This window comes from Centruroides sculpturatus, unplaced genomic scaffold (genome assembly GCF_000671375.1).
Source record: "Centruroides sculpturatus isolate CEXI.00-Female unplaced genomic scaffold, Cexi_2.0 scaffold1818, whole genome shotgun sequence".
NCBI lineage: Eukaryota > Metazoa > Arthropoda > Arachnida > Scorpiones > Buthidae > Centruroides > Centruroides sculpturatus.
Window position 1 is genome coordinate 40,934 of NW_019385979.1, and position 13,833 is coordinate 54,766.

The following is a 13,833-nucleotide window of genomic DNA, read 5'->3' on the forward strand; positions in this document are numbered from 1 at the left end:
GAGAGGCCTCCTTCGGTGGAGTTGTGGAGGGGACAGTCATGCACAGCCCTGAATTTTTTCCCGCCTGCAGGAAGCGTCAGTCGTTGGTAATCGGCGTATGAGTGAGGTCATGTAGTGCGCTCTCGTTGGATTTCACTAAGCTGGAAAATGACTGAACAACGTGAGCAGCGATATTACATCAAATTTTGCCAAAAACCTTGGCAATACCCGAGTGTAAACCATTCGCAAGATTCAGCAGGCTTTCGGGGACAATCCTCGAGGCCAAAAAAAGTGCGGCAGGTCCGCAGCAATATCAAAGGTCATGTTGACAGTTTTTTCGACTCTCTTGGGGTGGTGTGTCGTGAGTACGCACCGCAAGGCCAAACCATCGCAAAGGAGTACTACCAGGAGGTCCTTCGTCGTCTTTCCGATACAGTGCAACGCAAACGATCGGATCTGTGGTCGATCAAAACTTGGCAGCTCCATCGTGATAACGCATCCATCCATTCTGCACATCTGATTCGGGCTTTCGTCGCCAAACACAATACTCCTGTGGTTCATCACGCTCCGTACTCTCTCCACATGGCTCCGTGTGACCTTTGGCTATTTCTCAAGCTGAAAATGCCGCTAAAAGGAACCCAAATTTAGTCGAGAGAAGACATCGTGCGAAATGCGACGGACCGGCTGATGGCCATTCCAAAAGATGCGTTCCAGCAGTGTTTCCAGCAATGGCAGGAACGCTGGGAGAAGTGTATACATTACCAAGGAGACTACTTTGAAGGGGATTAGGGTTTTGTACCTCAAAGTCAATAAATTTATTTTTGCCGACCAAAGGTCCGATACTTTTTGAACAGACCTTGTATAGTGCTGGATGTAACTGAATACTGCTTGCACTCCTAAAAAATATGTGGTGATTTAAAAGTCCTTGGTATGCTGATGGGTATGCAAGATGGTTTTACTAAATTTTATTGCTTTACAAGCATGAAGAATAATTGTTCTATTGAAGAATACTGTATTATGTCAGACATGACTGGGAATGAAGAACTTTGAGAAACATGGAGGACATCCATAATCTTCCACTGATAAACCCAAAGAAAATATTAGTCCCACCTCTCCATATAAAGTTTGACTTAGCCAAAACCTTCATCCTAACATTAAGAAGAACAATTGAAATGTATGCTGATTTGTACACTTGTTCAATTAATTGAATTCACCAGAAAACACTATTAAAATTTGTGGATATTTTTAGGATACATGTTTATATGAAGCTTCCAATGTTTACAGAGAAGACAAAAAAGTGTTTGATAAATTTTATTTTAATATTATATTGTTGATTTTGTGAAACATTATTTGAACATTATTTCTCTATTATTCTTAAAGGTATTTTGAACACAATACAACTAATTGAAAAGTTTACACTTAACATTTTATTTATAAATTTCATAGTAACATTAAAAGGTTATATTTAAGATAATTTATTCAAAAAAATCTTTCCATAATTTGTTATTGAACATGTGCGATTCATTACAAATTATATTTGAATATTATTAATGACTTAAATTCATATTAATCAGAAATATTTATATAATAATTACTTTTGCACATTATAAAAAAAAAAATAATTATTATTATAATAATTTCCAGTAATAAAGCTTTTAGAAGCTGGAGTGGATCCTTGTGCTGCTGATGATAGAAAGAGAACAGCCTTGCATTTTAGTGCTTGCAAAGGTTACACTGATATAGGTAAAATGTTCTATGAAAAATTTTAATTATTATTTAAATCAATAATGAATGTAATTAAGTAAAACACTGTAAAAAATTAAATGTGGTGATTTCAGTTTTTCAATTTCATTCATTTATTTTTTCAATAGTTTCAAAGTGTAGTAAAATTATTTGTTAAATTTAAAAAAATGATAGTAAAATTTTGTTTTCATACAATTTGTTAAAAAAAAAAAATAATAATAATGATAATAATAATTGTTGACAAAACTGCGTCAAACAGTTGGTTAGATCGAGGATGCCTCTTTGGGGAGACAGGAGGATTCATGATTGCCATACAGGATCAGGCCATAAATACTAAAAACTACAGAAAACACATACTCAAAGATATAACACTCACAAATGACATATGCAGAAAATGTCACATCATGCCAGAAACTATACAACACATTACATCTGGGTGCAAACTCTTGCAAGCACAGACAGATTATTTACACAGACATAATCAAGTAGCAAATATAATACACCAAGAGCTTGCAAACAAACACAAATTATTAGAGATCCACAAACCACAGACAGTATTGGAAAACAACACACAAAATGTACTACGACAGAACCATAATCACAGATAAAACAATTTACCACAACATACCAGACATCACACTCATTGACAAACACAATAAAATCACATACATTATAGACATATCTGTTCCAAACACTCACAATATACAAAACACATTCACTGAAAAAATTAGCAAGTACACAGAACTTGCCCACGAAATAAGGCATCTGTGAAGAATGGAAAGGGTGCTTATTGTACCTGTCGTTCTCTCCTGTACAGGTGTGATACCACACATACTATACAGAAGCCTGGGAACATTACAATTGAATAGAAATACGTACTGTACATCACACTACAGAAGGCCACTATATTGAATACATGCCGTATTGTTAGGAAATTCCTGAATACAGACACTAACACATTTATTTAATTTTAGTTTTATTTTGGTTGCTATGCTTTGACTCTGGTCCGGCATAGTACACATTTACCGGTGTGAACCGAGTATAACCCACTAAACCCAATATAATAATAATAATAAACATACAGACAACTGCAAAAAACTCCAAATTAAACTAAAATGAAACAAGTAAAACTGCAAGGCCAATTTTGGGATGAGACTATGTTTAGGAGACTCAGGGCTCAACTTTGCATCGTTTTTTAAGGAAAGCAGAAAAATGAGCACTAACCAATGAGGAAAAGCCGACACTGGTATTTGGGGACCTGGCGTAGATTACGGCAGGCTTTGTTTCTGCCGTGGTTACAAAGGTTACGTTGTCATGGGCCTGTTCTTGGCTATGGTAAGTGGGAAGATATTTGTACTTGAATTGTCCTGATGTTGCTCTTGTCTTTTTGCAGGATGGCAAAATGACAAAAGCAAGAGAGTACACATGTAACATGTGTCACACATTTGTCAAAATTCGATTTCTTAACGTTTGCATTTCAAATTTCCCAACAGTAAATGCATGTGAAAATCTCACACTAGCTCCTGTTTGTAGAAACAGTGTCGCCATTTTGTATTTTATTTTGACTCAATTCTTGGTCCTCTGACTACCTACAAGTCTGGTTTTTTTATGTGCACCTGATTTGGGCACCAAATACTCTGTGCCAAATTGCAACTCCTGACATATACTCCTTCATACCTCTAAGGTGTGCAGCTGTTGACAGTAGAGTAATTTAATAGACAAGACATAGTCTCGTCACTGATACATAATACTTTATTGAATAAATAATTACATAAAATGATAAATATAAAAATAAATTTGAATATATGATATGAAAATTAATTATTTATTAATGAAATGAGACTAAAATAGCATTTAATTTTATGTTTACATTCAAAGGCAACTCAACTATAAACCAATTCTTAATAATGACAAGAATGCTGACATCTATTAAATAGCAGTGATATGTAGTGTTCCATTTGATTAATAATTTCAAAAAAAAATTTGATTATATCATTATATAAAACTATTTAATCTTAATTGCATAAAGAACCTTTTGACTTTAAATGGCAAATTAAAATAGATATATCTATTTTAATTTGCCATTAGATATCTTATATATCTAATATCATTATCATATCATTAGAATTTGCAAATAGATGTATCTATTTGATAATAGAAAAAAGGTTATTGGAGTACCAAGTATGAAACTAAGTTTTCTGTATGGACTGGTTTTTGTAGTCAATTAAATTATTATAAACAATTCTTAGAATATTTAATTTAAAAAAACCAATCCTGTTCAATGGAGTCCATCCAATAAAAGGTGTGAAATTATGTAACTTTCTAACAGTTGTTAGAACGTTACACAATTTCACACCTTTTATTGTTCGGAAAGTAATTTTGTTTTTTTACCACTAGATGGATTAGTCGTATTTTTTCTGCCATTTTCATTCTAAACCGTATTTTCATTATATATTTTGACAGCTGGCATTTTAAGGCTTATTTGTAAAAAATTTTGTTTGATTTTGTGCAATTGTTTATTTTTTGTGGTCCATCAAATATGGAAGATCGAAAGCAGCATTTTCGGCATATTTTGCTCTTTTATTACCGAAAAGGTAAGAATGCTGTTCAAGCAAGAAAAAAATTGCGTGACGTGTATTGAGATGATTTATTGACAGAACGACAGTGCCAAAACTGGTTTACAAAATTTCATTCTGGCAATTTCAATATTGAAGACGCATCACGTTCTGGATGGCCAGTTGAAGCAAATGAAAACAAAATAAAGGTACTGATTGAAGCAAACTGCCAAATAACAACACGTGAAATCACTAAGAGATAAAATTTGTCAAATTGAACTGTTTATGATTACTTGAAACAAATTGGTTTCGTTTCAAAGCTTGATATATGGGTTCCACATGTTCTTAAAGAGAGATGCTATCTCTGGTAGGATTTTATGGAAATTTTTTTTTGGCACTTTTACCAGACAATTTAACAATTGATTCGAAAGTGTACTGCCATCAAGTAAACAAATTGAGTAATATCATCAGACAGAAAAGGCAGCCAGAATTGATCAACAAAACAGGTGTAGTGTTTTATTACGATAATGTGAAATTTCACATAAGTTTGTTAACTGGTCAGAAACTGTTATAACAATAAATAAATTATAAACAAATTGTACAGGATGGAATTTTAATGATATATAATAGTATAGATGTCTTACTTATAAACTTGTATAACTTTGATAATTTATGGATATCTTTATTTTTATGAAAGTTTATTATTTTATGTTTTTTTCTGACAATAATAATATGATTTTAATGCAGCATTCTAAAGTTATTATTTTTATATGAATATAAAAAAATTTTCACAGCAAAATTGCTATTGTTTAAATATAATAATTGTTCTGTAGTTCATTAGAATATGAAATTCTTATGCAAATACATATGAATTATATTCTCATACAATCAATTGCTATTTATTTAAAAAAAGGAAAATATTTGTTAGTAAAATTCTTTAATAATTATAGTTAACTCTTCAGCAGTTTTAGCCAGTTCTAACTTTCAACTTATTCAGTTTATTCTAAATTGTTATTAAGTATTCAATTATTATTAGAAGGTTGTCTTACTCATTAATTTTGTATTTTTTCTACTTTTTAGAAGTAATAATTCTGTTAATTATGATTATATATTATATGATTGATTATAAAATTATAACTTTATAAATTGCATTTTTAATAGAATTATAAATTTTTAATATAAAAATATATAATATATGAAATTTGTGATTATTACAGTTAATTTTGTTAAAGTTCATTTATGAATATATAATTAAAAATAATATAATTAATTCATGATCTGAAATTTGTAGCTATGGTCCTCCTTGATAGAGGTGCTAATCCTAATCAGAAAGATGTTGTTGGAAATACACCTCTTCATTTAGGTAAATTAAATTTTTTTAATTAAATTAATTTTTATCTTATGTGGTTAACTAATATACAAGCTTTGTTGATTATTGTATGTGATATAAGAAACTTCCATCTTTCAGAAAACTTATGAATATTCATTTTTAATTAATGATTTTTTACAAAACTTATATGATAAAAATAAAATAAAAGAATAAAATAAAATTTGTTTGTGACAAAATGGTAGGAAAAATACAAATTACAAGTACTTATGCAAATTTTTTTTATTTTGAAATAAACATCTGTAGATTATAATAATATAGATTTAAAATTGTAATAATTTTTAAAGTTTTTAGTTTTGAATTAAATACACTTTGTAATTTCAGAAATATACCAAGCCTAAAGCAAATTACTAAATTGCTTTCTCATTTTTAAATATTCAAAATGAAAAGAAGAAAAAAAGCTGTATTGAGATTACTGTTTATAAAGAGAATTATTGAAAAAAAAATTTTTTAACAACTAATATAACAAATATTTATATGCAATATATTCTTATAATTTGTTTATTTTTCCAGCTGCTTGTACAAGCAATATACAAATGGTCACACTTCTTTTGAAATCAGGTAAATAGTTTTTTAAATATATTTTATTTTTAGTTTTTCCAGGATTTGATATGGTTTAAAATAATTATAGAATTTTTGTGATTAAAACTGTTGTTATTAATTCAACAAATTGAACTAAAAAGCATTTTATTTTTATACATTTTTAATGATTAATATTTATTAATTTATGGTTAAATCATCTGACCATAAATTAATAATTTGAGTGATTTAAGCGTAAAAACAAGTATTAAAATATGTTGTTATAAAAAAATACATCAGCTAACCAAGAAGATTTGTGTGGTTTTATAAAATTACTAGTTTGAACATTATGTAATATTCATTATTGATGGCATGTTATTGTTATTTCCATTGTTATTTACTTTCACAGAAATTTAAAAAATTTTATATGTATAGTTGTTTACAATAAATGTGAAAACAGATGTCAAAATGTTAACTTCAAATACAGTTATTTGAGCATGTTTACTTTATGAATTTAAACTTTAGACAAATGCTGAATAAGCTTCCAGAAATTCAGAGAAGGGATGGTTAGTGAATGCTTGGCCTAAAAATGGTAAAAAAAATTTGCATCACATGATGATTCTCTTAAAGATGCACTTCAAAAAGAAGGAAATCAGCCATTGATGACAAATTAAAGAATGCCTTTGAACCATATTTGAGTCAAACATGAGGACAGGAAGATTTAGTAAAAGTGATAAAACCATTTATCTGCACTTGCATTGACTGAGAAAAGTATATAAATTAAGCAAATGGGTTCTACATGAACTCATTTGCTTAATTTAGATAGAATTTGTTTTCTACTGTGACAGTAGAAAACAAATTCTAGAGATTTTCAATTTGTTTATCTCGTCATTCTCAGTATAAGATCAAACTGTTTTTGAACAGACTACTGAAAAATGGATTATGTACTGCAACACTCAAGTGATCTTATCATTGGCTATCTTCTGGGGAACCTGCATCTTCCATGTCAAAACCTGCACTTCAACAGAAGATTTTGTTATTATGTTTGATGGAATATAATAAGTACTGTTCATTGAACTCTTACCCTCAAGCCAAACAATCACAGGAGAAGTTTACTCTGCTCAGCTGTAATGTATGGATGAGAAGCTTTTCCAAAAACAACAAGAGTTAATCACAAAGGTATTGCATTTCTTCAAGATAATGCAAAATTTCACACTTCAAGTGTGATTGGGAAAAGCTCCATAGTCTTTGTGAAAAATTCTACCTTACCCACCATGTTCACCAGACCTCTCATCATTTGATTTTTTACCTTTTGTCAATCATGTGCATAACCAACAATTTTGAAATAAAGAGGAATTAGAAAAGAAATTGAATGAGGATAAAAAATATTTTTGTTTTATTTTACTGAGATTTTAATTTTGTCTTAAAAAAACCACACAAGCTGTTTTTGGATACCTGAAAAACATACAACAAACATTTATGAATATATATACTTTTATCTAGTAAAAAATGTGTGTACACTCTTTATTAAATCAATACATAAATTAGTTAAATTTGTGAATTTTGAAATTTTTTATTTTAGGAACTGATGTGAGTGCTTTGGATAATTCAGGTCGAACACCACTTCATCTTGCCCAGTCAAAATTAAAATTATTACAGATTGATACACAGTATTCATCTAGTCAATTGAAAAAAGAAGTTTTGCAGGTTTGTTAAATTAATATAGAAATGCTTAAATTTTTATCATTAATTTAAAATAGTTTATTTTATTTATATTAAAATTAGGATGTCTCTCATAAGCCAAATTCATCTTAAAATGTAAAGAATATTTTTTTCTCAAAAAATTTCAAGAAAACAGTTTTTCTAATTGATATCCTGTATTTGTATAGTATTCAAATAAAACAATTTCAATATTGTAGTTTGAATATTGAGTTTACTGCTTTAGCTGAAGATAAATTTTATGAAAGAAAAGTAAATCAAAAACTAATAAGCATTAATAAAAATATTTTTAGTTAATAATCTTGATTTAAATTTATTTGCAGTTTTCTTTATTAACAGTTATTTTTTTTAATATTAAATTTATATTAATTAACAGATTTTATTGGTAAAATGCATTTGAAATTTAAACTTCTTTAATTTGAATTAAAGAAATTGATTGAGATTTGTTTGCTATAAATGTGGATATGATATAAGATGTACTAATTTTGAATTTTTAAAATAAAACTAAAAAAAAAATAGTATATGGTTTGCTAGTTGCTAGAATGCATGTATGAGATATTTCAAAAATTTCTTCAAAATATATATATTTGTGTTGACTTTTGGAACGTGAGTGAAATTGTGATATTTTCACAATATTAGTGACATTTGAGTACAGTTAGACAATTCTGCTATGATTTTACAATATCTAGCTTCAAAAGTTGATTATAGTAAGACTTAAATTAAGCAGTTCTCAAATTAACATAGTGTTATTTTTGAGGATAGATTCATATTTGTAAGCTACTGGCACAAATTCAGCAAATACTTGAATGAAAATACATGACAATACTTAGCAATAGAGTAGCCATCTTGTTGACTTTGTGGACAAATTTCACTAAACTTGCCACATGAGAAATAACTTGGCTACATTTGACTATATAGTCAAATAGATAAGTAATTTTAATCTTTCTTAATTTATTTTATTTTTATTTTTAGAAATTTAGCTATTAAATATCACATTATTAAAATTTTCAAAATCTTTTAATGGATTCTAATACTTTATTTTGATATAGACTTAGTAATTGAAATGATTTTTTTGTTAAAATAAATTCATTTTAGGTTATAGATATGATGCAAATATATCTACAGAGATCTGGGAAGTCTGCCGAAGTAGATTTGCTTAACTCATTTTCCAGTCGTCTGCACTATCATCAGACAAGAGAAGAAGTAAGTTATTTCTTAGTCCTTGAATAAATGTAAAAAACTTCATTCAATAGGAAGGATATTATAAATTATGTAATACAGTAGAGCCTCGAAAACTCGGCCTAATGTGGACCGAAGGATGGCTGAGTTTGTGAAAATGCCGGGTTATCGGGAATGGGGTTAAAAAAGGATAAGTATGCATGTTTTCTCAGAAAATATTGTACTATACTTGTATATATTGTTTGCTTGAGAATACAACAGAGAATAAACTGCCCAAATACCCTTAAACAAAGGAAAAGTATGTCCTTTATGAAGGCATAGAGCATTTACTACATGAAAATGAAAATTAATGAATACACTGTGTACAGTAATTTACCTGATAAGACAGACCTCAGAAAAGCATAAAGCTGTCTACAATGAAAATTATCTAGCCGACTCCCAAGTCCTTAGCCACTGCACTGACACTTTCTCCGTTATCCAGTCTCTTAATGCCAGCAACTTTTGCTCCATAGACATGTTCACTTGTTTTCTTTTAACGGAAGATGCCATCGCAGAGTACTGTTGTCTTGATGGAATCGTTTAGATGTATGATTCCCGCATTTTTCCTCTTTTTCAAACAAGCAACGGTTGTCGCCATAGAAATACGGATCGAGAAACGACCATTAGTTTTGAAAACAGAATAGATGATTGGCCTTCGATCATCAGACGATCGCACGGACCTCCAATAGGACTACGAAGCGCTCATTGGTCAATCAGCACTATCTTCATTCCATGTAAAAAGATTAAGTTTAAACGGGAAAGTTAAGTTCGCCTAAGTTTGTTTTCGCCCTGCCAAGGTGTGGCTGAGTTATCCAGAGTACTGTAATATAGAAAAAATTTTTTTGTAAAGAAACAAATGTTTTAATTCAGTTGATAAGTATTTTACAAAATTAATCTATAATATAGTAGTAATTAATCTATAATATAATTAAACAAGTTATTAAATAATTTTTAAAATAATGATAAACGGATTCTAAAATTCTAGTTACAAAACAGATTATTTAATCAGAAACATGATTAGTCATATCTTTGGTCATCTTCAGCTTACAGAATAAATAAATAAATAGAATAGAATTGTTTATTCTGTAGGATGAAGATGACAAAAGACATAATCAAAAACATTTCTGATTAAATAATCTATTTGATAACCAGAATTTTAGCAGTTGTTATCATCATTAATTTTAGCAGTTGTTTGTTTTATAATTATTGGGCTGGAATTTGAAAAAATTGTAGACCTATAAATTCTCAGTTTTCCATCTGTTCTTCTTTAATCTCAAGAATGGAGTTATATAGATGAAAACTGAGACTAGATATGGAAAGATTAGGGGCAGGAGGTCCTGATTAACTATATATGAACTTCCAATGCAAACTGGAAATCACATTTCAATTCAAAAATTTTCCCCATAAAGGAGTTAGATGGGTCACCACCAAACTTTTTTTCACAGTTGGCCAGATAGAAAATGACAAGCATGGGTCATATAACCATATTGTTCGATACAGTATAGTATACTGAATATACAAAAAATAAAGTCGATATATTTATTTATCAATACACAAACACAATTGGTGCAGCAAGCTTGTAATCGCTTTTCTTATCAATAGAAACTTTATTGCAAGTACTTACACAAAAAGCACTCTGATATTCAATGTCGCAGAGTTGCTAAATTTTTTATTCAATGATTTTCCTAAAAATTATATTACTGTCAAATGCAAAAATCAGATTGGACCAATTTTGGCATTTTTAATTACACTTATTTTAATTTTTTCTACATAATAAGTTTATCTACAATCTAAGATATTTCCATATAAATAATTATATTTTAGCTCATTTCTGGCACAGGGTGGCAGTGGGCCAGATGAATTCACCTTGTGGGCTATAGTGGTGACCCCTGAGTTAGATAGATGACTAACACAACTCTATTGCTAACAGGAAAAGTATGATGTACAGGGGCAAGACACTATTAATTTGAAGTGTCGAGCATATATTTTAAATTAAATAAATTTAAAAAATATGATTAAAAATTGCAGCTGAGCATTGTGACGATATCACAATAAATAATTTCTCATTATTTATAATGGTAGCAAATTTTATTAACTTTCACAGAATAATTAGTATTATATTGCTGATATAAAATAATTTTTTGAATTATATTTTTACAGGTTGATTTGGATGTGAAAGATTTATTGTTCAGTTTATCTCATCTAAATCTACAGAAATCATGATGATTCATAAATGATATAGTAAAATATAGTAAGGGGAAGTGCCTAATTTTGTGTATCAAAGAGGAGAGAGAATTAATCTTGGATCAATATCAATTACTTGGGTGGAAAGCAGAATTCTTATCTGATATACTTTGGTAGTGGTGTTTCCTTAACTGTTTGTTAATTAACAGAAATAATACAAGGATTTAATTGTAAAAATATCAGCATTATTATAATTGCTGAGTTAATGTTTTGTCAGTAAATATGTAAATATAATAACATACATACTTGAATGTGTGTACACATCATTTCCTTTCTTCATGTATATAATGAGAAGAAAATGATAAAATTAAATGTGTATTTTATTTTATTTTATTCTGTAACATTATTAATTATAACCTCTGTGGAATAAAAAGTAACAAAGCATTGTAATTTAATGTAGTAATATTTGTCTCAATATTCTACATAATTATTGCAAAATAAAATATCTCAAAATATATTTAATTGTATTGCTGTTTCTTTATTTCTTTTATGTGACAACAATCAACCTAATCTTTTTTTTACAACAGTGTTGTGTCCTATAACAATCTTCACAAACGTTTTCGACCTCCACTGAGGTCTGCTTCAGGTGGTGACTAAACAGTGTCTCCTCTTTACCGTTGGAATGATGATGCCCAAGATGTAAATAATTGGGCGTATCACGTTTCACCCCTCCGCTTGTCCCACACATAATCAAAAACATTTCTGATTAAATAATTGTTTGATAACCAGAATTTTAGCAGTTATTATTATTATTATTGGGCTGGAATTTAAAAAAATTGTAGACCTATAAATTCTCAGTTTTCCATCTGTTCTTCTTTAATCTCAAGAATGGAGTTATATAGATGAAAACTGAGACTAGATATTGACGGACACCCAGAATAAAATAGAAATGTCATTTCTACAAAGAGTGAAGTGCTTGTTGTGTAAATGCATGAGTGCGAGGGTCCAGTAAAGGTTAAATGGTATTAGAGTGATGTTATATCTGTGTGTGAATGTTTCTAGAATATTGTTGTGTCTAAAAAGAAAACAAAAACAGTAAATTTTAATATGAGAATAAGATATGTAGAAAAATAAAACGAGCTGTTTAGCCTCAGATATAGGAAAAAAATTTCATGTCTGACAAATGGCCACTTCGTCCTCTATGGTAAAAGTCATGAGAAAATGAGAAGTTTATTTATTATCTAATGTCAACCTAATTTAAATTACCTTTATCACACAAGGAGAATGATCCATCTTTCGTCCTGATAGGAGAGAAAGACCTAGCTTAGCCTAAAGGTATGGTTAAGTTTTGGCAGCGAAAGGTCGAGAGGTTGGGGAGATAGAACGGGTTGTTCTCGTATAATTTGGCAATGTGATAAAATGTAAAAACTTTTATGAAAAATTATAAATTATAAAAGATGTCAATTATAAAGAACTAGCAGGTGGGCCCGGCGTTGCTTGGGCAAAAGTAACGATAACTAAGATAAATATTATTACGTTACAGTCAACCTTACCCGTTTTCACAGAATGCAAGAATTGGGTCCCCTTGTTTCCAGACTAATTAGAGAATTATTAGATGGGTCTAAAAATATGTTCGATTTCACAGAATGCAAGAATTGGGTCCCCTTGTTTCCAGACTAATTAGAGAATTATTAGATGGGTCTAAAAATATGTTCGATTTCCCGCAAAAACGAAAAAAAACTGCATCTGCATATTGCACGTCGCTTTCTCTTAACAATTCCATTGTTACGTAGCATTTCCATTGTTGACACTTCCATTGTTACTTAACACTTCCATTGTTACTTAACACTTCCATTGTTACTTAGCACTTCCATTGTTACTTAACACTTCCATTGTTGATGGAAGTGTTAAGCCTTAATCCTGTCCCTCTCCCCCGTGGGGAAGAATTTTGAAAAATCCCTTCTTAGTGTGCGTTCTCCTAACGTACCCTAACTGTGTACCAAATTTCAACTTTCAACTCCTAACCGTTTGGGCTCGTATCCATAATGTACTGTATATAGAAGTTTTAATCCTGTCTCTCTCCCCCCGGGGGGGAATTTCGAAAAATCCCTTCTTAGTGTGCGTTTTCATGACGTACTCTATCTGTGTACCAAATTTCAACTTTCAACTCCTAACCGTTTGGGCTCTGCACTTATTATTATTATCATTATTATTATTATCAACCCGTCTCGATTATATATATAGATAGAGCCCGAGAGAAGGTGTTCTAGAGGATTAATATTGTAGCCGACCTGGTTTTACCGATCTAATGTGAGTTAAGTGTTGATTTTGAATAATTAAACTGTTAGAGTTTATAATTGCTTGTTTAGTTTAATACATCCTACCCTCAAAATTAACCCTTTTTTGCCACTTTATAAGTAACTAAAAATATAAAAACTTTTTATATAAGAAAAATCTGATAAAAAGTGGCGCCCCACACAATTTTATTTTTTTAATTAAAAACACGTCACTTCTGCTATAGACCGCAAA

The 13,833-nt window shown here is 29.9% G+C and overlaps 1 protein-coding gene across 1 annotated transcript; it reads left to right on the top strand.

Moving 5' to 3' along the window:
* Positions 1-915: 915 nt before the first annotated feature.
* Positions 916-11,821, top strand: LOC111612911 (ankyrin repeat domain-containing protein 54-like). Its single transcript, XM_023354200.1, has 7 exons — positions 916-919; positions 1,624-1,722; positions 5,569-5,640; positions 6,178-6,225; positions 7,766-7,890; positions 8,998-9,105; positions 11,281-11,821. Exons 1-7 carry the CDS (start codon positions 916-918, stop codon positions 11,341-11,343), a joined length of 519 nt encoding a protein of 172 aa, XP_023209968.1. The 3' UTR covers positions 11,344-11,821.
* Positions 11,822-13,833: the final 2,012 nt, after the last annotated feature.

Coding starts and splice junctions, on each gene's coding strand:
- LOC111612911 (XM_023354200.1), top strand. Junction 1,723..5,568: donor CAAAGGTTACACTGATATAG/GTAAAATGTTCT, acceptor TGAAATTTGTAG/CTATGGTCCTCCTTGATAGA. Junction 6,226..7,765: donor CACACTTCTTTTGAAATCAG/GTAAATAGTTTT, acceptor TTTTTATTTTAG/GAACTGATGTGAGTGCTTTG.